At 36.1% G+C, this 12,195-nt stretch overlaps 1 protein-coding gene across 1 annotated transcript; it reads left to right on the forward strand.

Annotated features, from left to right (window-relative positions):
• The first annotated feature begins 433 nt into the window (after positions 1 to 433).
• On the forward strand, positions 434 to 5,187 carry LOC107810100 (mannan endo-1,4-beta-mannosidase 2-like). The gene is made up of 5 exons (XM_016634838.2): positions 434 to 1,475; positions 2,159 to 2,356; positions 3,140 to 3,262; positions 4,258 to 4,469; positions 4,598 to 5,187. Exons 1-5 carry the CDS (start codon positions 1,095 to 1,097, stop codon positions 5,004 to 5,006), a joined length of 1,323 nt encoding a protein of 440 aa, XP_016490324.1. The 5' UTR covers positions 434 to 1,094; the 3' UTR covers positions 5,007 to 5,187.
• The last annotated feature ends 7,008 nt before the right edge of the window (positions 5,188 to 12,195 follow it).

Here is a 12,195-nt window from a genome sequence, read left to right on the forward strand (position 1 = left end):
TTTTTCATCATTAGTACCCTTTTAAAAAAACATTTTTCAAAATAAATTAATTTTAAGAGCTTAGCCAAATAGGCTATATTAATTAGATTGAAACTTCACTAGTTGGAATTTGGCAAGAGGAGTGTAAAAAGAGGAAAGAAAGTACATGAATGATGGAACCAATCATGTGGATTAAAAATGACGAAACTACAAAAAAGATACCCAGTACTCACGTGGGCAATGACATTTTGGAAATCTTAGAAGCCATTTTTGTCAGTTAATTTATCAAAAGTCCAGCAAATAATATGCTAAAGAAAATCTTCAAAAAATCATACTACTAATTACAGTACAGTATCTTGGTTCTAGTGAAACTAACCAGTGGAGTAGGCACATGACCAAAGGGGACACCTTATTCTTTGTATATAATAAAAAATTTAAATTAATCTATAAAGATGAAATGCTTAAATCAACAATGGCCCAAAGTTTGGAGTTTTGGTATGACTTGCTCCTTACAATTTTAATATTCAAGAAAAAATAAAAGCCATGAAATCAAGATTTCAGATCTAATTAAGCAAACTACTTTCCATTTTTTTGAAACCAACATTCCACCTCACTGCCATCTTCTTCTTCTTCTTCTTCATATCATCATTTTACCTTAAGTTTTCTCAATTCTCATGATGTTTTTGACAGGTTTTTGATAGGTTACATTGTTAGGTGTACTTTTTTTTCTTTTTTTTTTTTCTTTTTTTGCTTTTTTCTAAATCTATAAATGCCATCCAAAGAAACCATTAGAACATAAATTCAGTTCAACTCCCCCATTCTTGGAACCAAAAAAATTCCCATTTTGCAATTCTTGAACTTTGTCTATTCTTTAAGTAATCTTTTTGGTATATTTCCAAAAGGGGATCTGATTATTGTTTGAAAATCATTTTTCCCATGTGGGGTTCCTAAATATTGGGGAGTTAAAGAGATCTAAGGTATAAAGATCACATTTTTATATTCAACTTCATCAAATTCTTAGATTTGGAGTTCAAAGTTAGCACCTTTAGGGTTTTGTTTTCACCATTACTAGTAACTGTCAGCAGTGTGGTAATTTTTTTTTCTTGTTACCTGTAATGGTTAAATCATCTATGAGCAGAATGTTAGCAGGAAATGGCTTATTTTATCCAATTATTGGGTTTGCATCATTTATTGCTTTCCTATATTTGTCCTTTGGGGACTTGTGGGTTAATTACAGTAAAGAAATAAATCTCAGTTTTGTGGAGAGGAATGGGACTCAGTTCTATGTTGATGGTAAAGTTTTTTACGTAAATGGATGGAATTCTTATTGGTTAATGGATCATGCTGCTGATTATAGTACGAGACCAAGAATTAGAACTATGCTTCAAGCTAGTGCAAAGATGGGTCTTACTGTTTGTAGAACTTGGGCTTTCAATGATGGTGGTTACAATGCTCTCCAGATTTCCCCTGGAAAATTTGATGAAAAAGTGTTCAGGGTAAGTAAAATCTTGTTTTTTAGTCTCATTTGGTTAATTATGTATTTCTACTTTATTGCTAAACCCTTTTAGAGCAATTATTACATAATTGTTAGTTAATAATGATCTCTTGTAAATATATATGGTTATAGTAGGGTCTCTAATTATGACTTATTAACTTATATTCTACTATATGATCTCTTACTATTGTTGTTGCTTTATTTTCACTGTTCTTTGAGCCGAGGGTCTAGCGGAAACAACCTGGTAAGGTAGGGATAAGGCCTACCTACATACTATCCTCCCCAGACCCCACTTATGGGATTGCATTGTTGTTGTTGTTGATCTCTTATAAACTATTGTTAGTTCGATAAGTCTGAAGTCACTTAATCAAAAGTGTGATTGTCTTAATCTTTGAAACTACCAACACGAAAACTCCATCCAATCCGTCGTTTTCCAGTTTCCTTTTGGTTCATCCTTAGGACATAAGAGTTGCCCGAACAATTGACTCCACGAGTCTTCTACTTAATGTAGTAGATTTCATGATTGTACATTTCTTCAGTAGTTATTTCTGATCCATAGACTGTTGTTACTTTCTGGATCTACTACCTCTCAAATAGCTTTACTCCTAGCTCTTGTTGTAAAAATTATCTACATATCTTCTCCCTCTGGCTTCTTTAAATTAATATAGAAATCCGTTGCTGCAGGCATTGGATCATGTTATTGCAGAAGCCAGAAGAAATGGAATAAGGCTGATACTCAGCTTGGTTAACAATCTACAAGCATACGGTGGAAAGACTCAGTATGTAAAGTGGGCATGGGAAGAAGGTGTTGCTTTAAGCTCTTCCAATGATTCGTTCTTTTATGATCCATCGATCCGCCGTTATTTCAAAAATTATGTCAAGGTAATTTTCCTTTTAAGTTTTCCATGGATAACCTTGTGAGTTGTGCTGTGGGTATTTCCAAATGCGGCAATGTTGAATTTTGTGCGAACACGACACATTACATGCATCTAAAACTTGGTCTTTTTCTGTATCAGTCAGTAATAGCTTTTGCCTAAGTTGGAAAAGTTATTTGTTTCACGAGTTCGAACCGATGTTTCCTATTCGAGACAATATTACAAAGGCCTTAAATCTATTTATTCCACGAGCTTGTACGCCTATTTTCTATTCAAGACATTATATAGACCAAGTATTTTTTTGTTTTGTTTCAAGTAACTCCTCTATTAGGATTTCTAAATTTTGATATCTAACTTGATATAGACCGTAAATCATATAGTTCAGATGTAAGATACAAATCTTTTCCTTCCCCCCTCCACTGATTCTGAAGTGGTGAAGTATGGGGATTCAGAAGGCCGTGGGGCTCCTGAGTTGTAGTTTCCTAGGCCGAATAAATGTCCAGTAATTTGCAGAAATGTTTATCTTGTGGAAGAAATGAATTATGTCGGTCTTCTGAATTTTATCATCTGCTTTGTTTGTCCACAGAATGACGCATTTGCTTTCTGATCTAATATAACCCCTTGTAATATGTTTTGAGGATTACAAAATAGTTCAAATATTAGACCATGCCATGAGCTGATCTTTTTCTAGCTCTTTTCTGCACTGACATGCAACGTCCTGGTGTTGATATCTAAGTTACTCGTATGCTAAAGTACTGACCTAAGTTCATTATTCCATTTCATTTTCCAGACAGTGCTAACAAGGAGGAACATATACACCGGTATAGAGTACCGGGATGATCCGACCATATTTGCATGGGAGCTAATTAATGAACCTCGCTGCATGACCGATCCTTCTGGTGATACACTCCAGGTAACTTCAACACTTGACCTCATGTGGATATTTAAATTGTTTGAACAATAGAGCAGTCTATCACTTAGTGAGAACGATGTCCAGTTTATCAAGCAGCAATTGGTTTTTGTTGTTCTAATCTCTGCAGTTCAAGATGATTTTGGTTTGGAACAAGTCATTCAATGATGTCCTGAGCTTTTGGGGACTAATGTTGATGTTCATAAATTAGTTACCCTATCCGTCCCAAAAAGATTGATATCTTTTAATATTTGGAAATTATTGAATTTAACAAAATCCCCTTACTAATATGACTTATTATGACCCTGCTTGATATAAAAGCTGACTTTTTTATTAGGTGAGAGAAACGTAAAGGGACATATTGGAACTCTTACCATCTCATTTAATTATTTGTAATTTTGGTACTTTACATATAACTAGCTTATGTGTTAAAAATACTCAATTGTTTCTTGAACTCCATGTCTAATCAAACACCTTACATAAAATGGGATGAGGGAGTATTTATTACTGTTTATTGGTATTCGAATCATTATTAGTCAGTGCATCTCGCTGCGTATGAAGGACGCAATTCATTTGACATTTCTTGTACACTACCTGCATTTCTGATTGCCGTCTTAAAGTATTAGCGCATGCATTTGATTTAATTAAGGAAAAGATTAGTAGCGTGATTGCATTATCGTAATTGTTTGTAATGCTTAGCGTACGAATTCATATTCATTCTCTTTTAGATTTGTTCTAATGGCATGTTGAATTCGAAACATCTGAACATTGCTTCTTCATAGTTCAGAATTGCATACCTACATTTGGCATTTGAATTACCGAGGGTGGTTTCTTTTTTTTTTTCCTTCTCTTTGTAGTAAATTTTCAGCAAATCATTTTTGGGGAAGTAGACTCTGCTTATTTATCGCTGATCCCAACTTGTTTGGGATTGCAGCGTAGTTTTTGTTGTAGACACTGCTTCTTTACACATGCATTAATAGCATTATGCCAAATTGCAGGACTGGATAGAAGAGATGTCAACATTTGTGAAATCAATTGACAGGAAACATCTGCTCACCGTGGGCCTCGAAGGATTCTATGGTCCTAAAAGTCCCAAAAAATCAATTGCCAATCCAGAAGTTTGGGCTGCTGATCTTGGATCCGATTTTATCTGCAACTCTATACTTTCAACCGTTGATTTTGCCTCCGTACACGTGTACCCAGACCATTGGTAAGCTTTACATTATGTTTAATTTCGTGAATGTGTGATAAATGGGAGAAGAAAAAGCGATAAGGCATTCAAGGAGTTGAAAAAGGATATATATCATCAAACTTAAAGCCAAGAAATTTTTTCTGCAGGTTTCACCACAAAAATTTTGAAGAGATGTTGAAATTTGCGGCCAAATGGATGCTTTCTCACATAGAAGACGGTGACAGGGAACTGAAAAAGCCAGTCCTGTTTACTGAATTTGGTTTGTCAAATGATAACGAGGATTTTGAACCAGCTCAACGCGATAGATTCCTCAAAATGGTTCTTGATGTTATATACAAGTCTGCAAAGAGAAACAGGTCCGGGGCAGGATCATTCTTCTGGCAATTCCTTGTAGAAAGAATGGAACGGTTCAATGACGAATATGGAATTGTTCCATGGGAGAATCCATCAACATATCGATTAATTACAGATCAATCGTGTAGGCTGGCCAAAGTTCAGGGACTACTGTCAACACAAGTTGAGCATTTAAAGAATTTTTGTGCCCCGAGGAACTAATAAACTTTGTTTTTGTTTTGGAAAAAGAAAGTTTACATATTATTATGAAAATACTCCAGCATTTTTCTTCTGAAATTCATTTTAAGGGAAAGAACTGTAGGACATAGGTTTACTCATTGTATTTCTCACGTTATAGATATGTACAATTTTCATCAAATGAAACACATGCAGATTGTTCTCACACTGCTTCATTTTCTCAGATTGGAACATATATCAGTACTTGAATTTCTGTAAGTCCCCATCACGAAATCTTCGATGGAAAAAATAAAAAGGTGCAACAGTTAGAACTAATCCGCATGTGTTAACATATAGACTTAAATCACTTAATTATGATTAACTAGTATGTATTCTTACCACATTAAACTCCGAGTGCAAATAAGTATTTTTACGGGTGGCAATATAAGCCCAAACACATTCAATCCGCACAACCTGTCCAAGGTTGGGCCGCTCATTGACGCACTCATTGAACTCGGTCCATCTTGACCCAGTTCATCTCCTTTCATCTAAAAGTGATTTGATTTTTAGCTCAAATTAATCCATGAGCAACTTTGCTAAAGTATTTTTAAAATATTTTTTTTGTTTGATATGTTATATATGACCATAACAAAAAAAAAAGGTCTTATTTAATAACTAAACAATTCATAAAGAAATAACACATTAATTAAAACTTGGTAAGAATTGGACGATTTGAGCTATGACCCAAATTTCAGTCTATCTTAACTCAACTCATCTAGTAACTTTTGGACGTGTATCACACCACTTATTGACTCATACTATTTGACTCGTTCAAAATCAGTCCAATCTATCAATTTCACACTCCATAAGTATTTCCTTCCTAAGCCAATAGCCCGATGATAAATACACGGACCATGTAGTATTGTGTCGAACTTTGGTAAAGCTCTAGAATTTGTCAGACTCGGTTGTCCAAGTAGTCCATTCTTCTCATATTTAAGTTGGAAATCTTAATAAATGTACCCAAAAAAGGCATTATTTACCAATAACTAGAATTTTTAGCCATGCTATCAAAAATAGCAAAAAATAAAATTATTAATAATATACAATATTCAAAAAACATAAGCAAAAAAAGATTTGTTATAATGGATATTGTGATACGTTGAAAACACATAAACGAGGCAACATATAAAATTTAAGGAAGTTTGAAGGTGAATTAGATTCGTTTGGGGACAAAATAATAAAATTCATTATCAATGATATACAATATTAAAATAATTAGACAAAAAAGAATTTTTTCAATAGGTATGATTAGAATTCGTTGAAAACATATAGATAAGACAACATACAAAATTGAGGAAGATTAGAGGTGATTTGGACTGGTTTGTTATCAAAATTCATAGTTAAAATCGAGTTTAAAAGTTCTTCTACGATACATGTATCAAACATGTACCACATGTATCTCACACACATGTATGCATGGATATACATGTGATACATATATGATATATATGTGATACATAGTATGATACACATATCTTTTTCTATGTTCATCTTTAACTTTGAGTTTTCAATTCAAACCACCTCAAAATTCTGTCAAATCATCCCAAATAGAGATTCAAACTCATGTATTCAATTTATTCTAATAAAACCCACTCAAAAGAAAGCAAAAATTCAATATTTCTTTGACTACAAATAGCTAATTGGCTAATAAGATAGCATTTGACTATTATTGGTAATATTCTACAACAACAACAACAACCACCCAATGTAATCCCAGTAGTGACGTCTGGGGAAGGTAGTAGGTACACAGACCTTACCCCTACCCCGAGGGAGTAGAGAGACTATTTCCGAAAGACTCTCGGCTCAAGAAGGCGAACAGAGACAATAAATTAGTACCATAAACAAAAATCATAGAACTAATAACATCAACACATGGACAAGAAAATAGATGAAAAAAAATATTAACAGGTAATAAATCCCGGTCTTATGTAAAACGAAAGAATAGTGTAAACATAACATTAACCACTAGCAATCTAAGACAAAACCTTATTAGACTAGTCTCTCACCCGGTACGAAGTGGAAAAATGCTCAATTACCTCCTAACTTACAACCCTAATGCTCGACCTCCACGCCTTTCTATCAAGGTCCATGTCCTCGAAAATTTGAAGCCAAGCCATGTCCTGCCTGATAACCTCTCCCCAATACTTTCTAGGTTACCATCTACCTCTTTTCGTACCCGCTAAAGCCAACCGCTCACATCTCCTTACCAGGGCTTCTGGACTTCTCCTTCGCATGTGCCCGAACCATTTGAGCCCCGCTTCCCGCATCTTGTCATCCATAGGAGCCACGCCCACCTTCTCCTGAATACCTTTATTCCTAATCTTATCCTTCATAATGTGCCGGTACATCCAACTCAACATCCTCATTTTTGCCACTTTCATCTTCTGGATATGTGAGTTCTTAACTAGCTAGCACTCTGCCCTATGCAATATGTCTGGTCTAACCACCGCTATATAGAACTTACCTTTGAGCATTAGTGACACTTTCTAATCACACATGACTCCAGATGCTAACCTGCATTTCATCCACCCCACCCTATACGGTGTGCGACATCCTCATCGATCTCTCTATCCTCCTGAATAATCGACTCAAGGTACTTTAAACTGCCTCTCTTGGGGATGACCTGTGATCCAAGCCTCACGTCCATGCCCTCTTCCCTCAACCCGGCACTAAAATTGCACTCCAGATATTTTGTCTTCGTCCTACTCAAATTGAAACCCTTAGACTCAAGGGTCTGTCTCCAAACCTCCAGCCTTTCGTTAATGTCGCCCCGTGTCTCATCAATAAGAACTATGTTGTCAGCGAATAACATGCACTATGGCACATCTCATTTAATATGATATGTTAGTGCATCCATCACCATGGAAAATAAGAACGTGCTGAGTGTAGATCCTTGGTGCAATCCCATAACAATCGAAAAATGCTTAGAGTCGCCTCCCACTGTCCTAACCCGAGTCTTAGCTTCATCATACATGTCCTTAATCGTCCTAATGTAAGCAACAACACACATTTTGCCTCCAGGCATCTCCAAAAGACCTCCTTATGTACCTTGTCATATGCTTTCTCCAGGTCAATAAATACCATGTGCATATCCTTCTTCCTATCCCTATATTGTTCCATCAACCTCTTAGTAAGGTGGATAACTTCCGTAGTTGAATGACCCGGCATGAACTTGAACTGGTATCGGATATAGACACCATCCTCCCCACTCTCACTTTCGCCACCCTCTCCCTAACTTTCATGGTATGACTTAGTAACTTGATACCCTTATAGTTGTTACAACTCTGAATATCACCTTTGTTCTTGTACAACAGTACCGCAGTACTTCATCTCCACTCATCTGACATCCTCTTTGTCCTGAAAATAACATTAAATAGCCTAGTCAGTCACTCCAAGCCTGCTCTATGAATTGACTAATTTTGTATTAATTTAATTATGTGCGGACATAACTTTTTGTTGAGAAAATTACGTGACACATCAAACATATACACTGTATTTACCATTCGTAACTATACCTTTAACAAATATACAATTCATTGATATTTTTTTGAATTTATAGCAAATCCATGAAACAAGAGATCAATTATTTTGAATTAAAACAATAGAGCAACAAGCCCTTGTAGCTCAGTTGATTATAGAGCTCGCTTAGTAGAAGTCTTGAGTTCAACTCTCGCCAAGATTATTTTATTTTTCTGCATTTTTGTATTCCGCCTTGGGCACAACGAATACAGCCGATACAGGTTGTATCCTTTGTATACACCCTTGTATACAATTGATACAAGTTATATTTGTTGCACGTATAAATACAATTGATACAAGATATATTCCTTGCGCGTTTGAATACAAGTGATACAAATTGGTAACAACTTAATATTAGTTACAAATAGTAATTATGCAAACTATAGTTACTAGGCTCTAAACTATAGTACTTTATAAAAATACCTCTTCTTTATTAAATACAATGCGGTGAGAATCGGGCTTGTGAGTTTCTTGCTCAATGAAGCCTCTAACAAAATCCTAAGTTTAACTCAATTCAAATAAAGGTAGCCCAAACCTGAAATCTAACTTAAAAAATACAAATAAAAGTTTAGGTTGGAAGCCTGCCTGGTCAAGATACACTAACCATGACATAGGGAAAAAAAGTTATTTTCTCTGTGTTTTGTTTGTATGGCTTGCTTGGCAATTAAACAAAAGGAGTACTCACTCCGTTTTAGTTTGAATGACATACTTTTTTAATTTTTCCGTTTTAAAAAAAAAAACGATTGATATATTTTTATATTTAGAAATAATTTAACTTTAAACTTTTTATTTTATCCTTTACTCTTAATGAGAATTTTTTATAACAACGCAAATGCATGAATCCACAAATCTTTTACCCTTTAGGGGTCGTTTAGTAGGGTGCATAAGAATAATGCTGAATAAAGTGTATTAATAATGCTAGTATTAGTTATGCTTGCATTAGTGTGATAACATATTTCTTATCCATTGTTTGGTTTAATGTATTAAAGTATTGCATAATTTCTAAGAGAATTGTTTGTTTATAAAAATGCTCTCATAACTAGTCCATCACTTTATCTTTTAAAAGAAACATATGTTGAGGAATATTTTTATATGAAAAATATTTTAAAATAATTATTTAATTTTTTTTACCTATATTGTAGTATAAAATTGAATATTTTTTTTTAAAAAAGAAATATGCTAAGTATTTATTTATCTACTAGGAATATAAAGTTTGAATTAAAAAAAATAAAGAAAAAATGAGCTGATTAAAAGTGCATTCCAGTACGTAATAGTAGAGTACAAATTTATAAATTTATAATAAAAAATTAGCGGAGTATAGATATGAATAGCAGGAACAATTTCAGTATCAAATTTTACATTAAACTTGCACCAATATAATAGCATATTTTAATCAAGCATAATTTTGAAGGGCAATTTCATCTTTAACTAAGCTAATGCGTGTATTAAAACCCATTGCATTGCTAATATCATAGTTTTCTATGCATTAGTTATGCATAGGATAATAGCAAATAAGATGTATAAGTAATGCTTGCATAACTAATGCATATATTCAAAAATTGTACAAACTAAGGTTTTATTAATAACAAAGCTAATATATGCATTATTTTATCTAATGCATCCAACCAAACGACCCTTAAACTTTTAGGATCACATATTTCAAAAGTCTTCTTTTTTCTTTAATTTTATGCCAAGTTAAACTACGTGATTTAAATTAAAACGAATGGAGTGTAAAATAACGGGGGGAGTGCACAGTTAGCTAGTAATAAAATAATGCATATATTAGCTTTGTGCAACTCCTCTCTGCAAAACTGCGGCATATACTTCTCCAGAAAGAGAATGGAGAACTGCTGCCAAGTAAGGGACGCTGCACCAATAGGCCTACGTCTCTCAAAAGTCTCCCACCAAGTGAAGGCAGCTCCAGAAAACTGATAAGTAGTGAAAGCGACCTCGCTGGTCTCCAGAATACCCGCTGTACGAAGCATCTGATGACACTTATCCATGAAACCCTAGGCATCCTCGCCCTCTGCACCACTAAAGGTCGGAGGCTGAAGTCTACCAAACCTCTCCAACCTACGTTGCTCGTCCTCTGGCATGACAGGAACTACATAGTCCTGAGCAGCTGCAACTGGCTTGGCTGGATGTGCCCCTGGCGTCTGAAGTCCCTACACGACCTGCTCAGGTGTGCGAGCGGCGGGAGTTCGATTGCCTCCCCCGGCTTGAGAAATAGCTGCAGCTATAGTGACTGAAACCGCCTGAGCTAGGCCAGTGCAAACTAGTAGAATTTGAGCCAAGGCCTCCTGAAGACCCGAAATCACAATGGGCACAGCTGGTGCCTGAGCTGGTGCTGCTGGAGCGTCCACAACTGTGACCTGATCCTGAACTTGGACGGCTGGTGGATCTGCAGGTGCTGCCCTAGTTGATGTGCGGGCCACACCCCTGCCCCTACCGCGACCACGACCGCGTCCTCGGCCTCTAATGGCCACAACTGGTGGTACTGGTGGTCGTCTATCCTGACCGGTAGCGCGTGTCCTCACCATTTGTGAGAGAATAAAATAACAGAAGTTTAGTACTCAGATCAACGAATTCGCACGACAAGAATTTTAAAAATATGAAGTTTTTCCTAAAGGTTCTGTAGCCTCTCGAGGATAAATACAGATGTCTCCGTACCGATCCGCGAGACTCTACTAAACCTGCTCATGACTCGTGAGACCTATGTAACCTAGGCTCTAATACCAACTTGTCATGATCCTAAACCTGGACCCGGTCGTGATGGCGCCTCTCGTGAAGACAAGGCCAACTGACACATTCCCAATTCATTTTAAGCAATTTAAAATAAAAAGCATTAAGACTTAAACATAATAAATATCCCAAATAGATAAGGTGAAACAGTACAGTTGCGAAAAATGAAACCAACACAGCCCGACATCGGGGTGTCACTAGTCATGAGCATCTATCAATTTAATACAAGTCTGAAGAGACTACAAAGCTACTACAGAATCACTAATAAGGGAAAGTAAATGAGATAAAGGTGGAGAAGCACGGGGCTGCGGACGCCGAGCAGCTACCACGTGAACTCCGAAATCTGCCGGGAGCTCTCAACCCTCGCAAGCAGGATCATCATCGCCCGAATCTGCACACGGGGTGCAGTGAGTAAAGTGAGTACTCCAACTCAGTGAGTAAAAATCATAAATAAAGACTTAAAAATATGAAATTACATAAGGCACATTACATGCTATAATAAAGCAGTAAAAGCCATTATAAACAGTGAATCAGTGAAGATATGTAAAGTCATTTTAGTTCAGTTTAAACTTCATGAAATGCCTTTTTTACAATTAAGCAGGTAAATGACAGGCAACTAGGAAAGATAAACACAACAAAATCCACCCCTCGAGCAATATCATAGAACAACACCAGCCCCTCGAGCTATATCTCACATCACAATGGGTACCCGCACTCACTGGGGGTGTGCAGACTCCTAGAGGGGCCCCTTATGGCCCAAGCGCAATATCAAGTCATCTCGTGGCATCATCACTAAGCTCTCGACCTTATATCAACAAGCCACCTCGTGGCATACAAATCTCAGGCCCTCAGCTTCATAATCATAATCAGTGTTTCCTCACAACATAGGCCCTCGGCCTTACTTAGTCAGAAT

The sequence above is a fragment of the Nicotiana tabacum genome, chromosome 10 (genome assembly GCF_000715075.1).
Source record: "Nicotiana tabacum cultivar K326 chromosome 10, ASM71507v2, whole genome shotgun sequence".
NCBI classification, from domain to species: Eukaryota; Viridiplantae; Streptophyta; class Magnoliopsida; order Solanales; family Solanaceae; genus Nicotiana; species Nicotiana tabacum.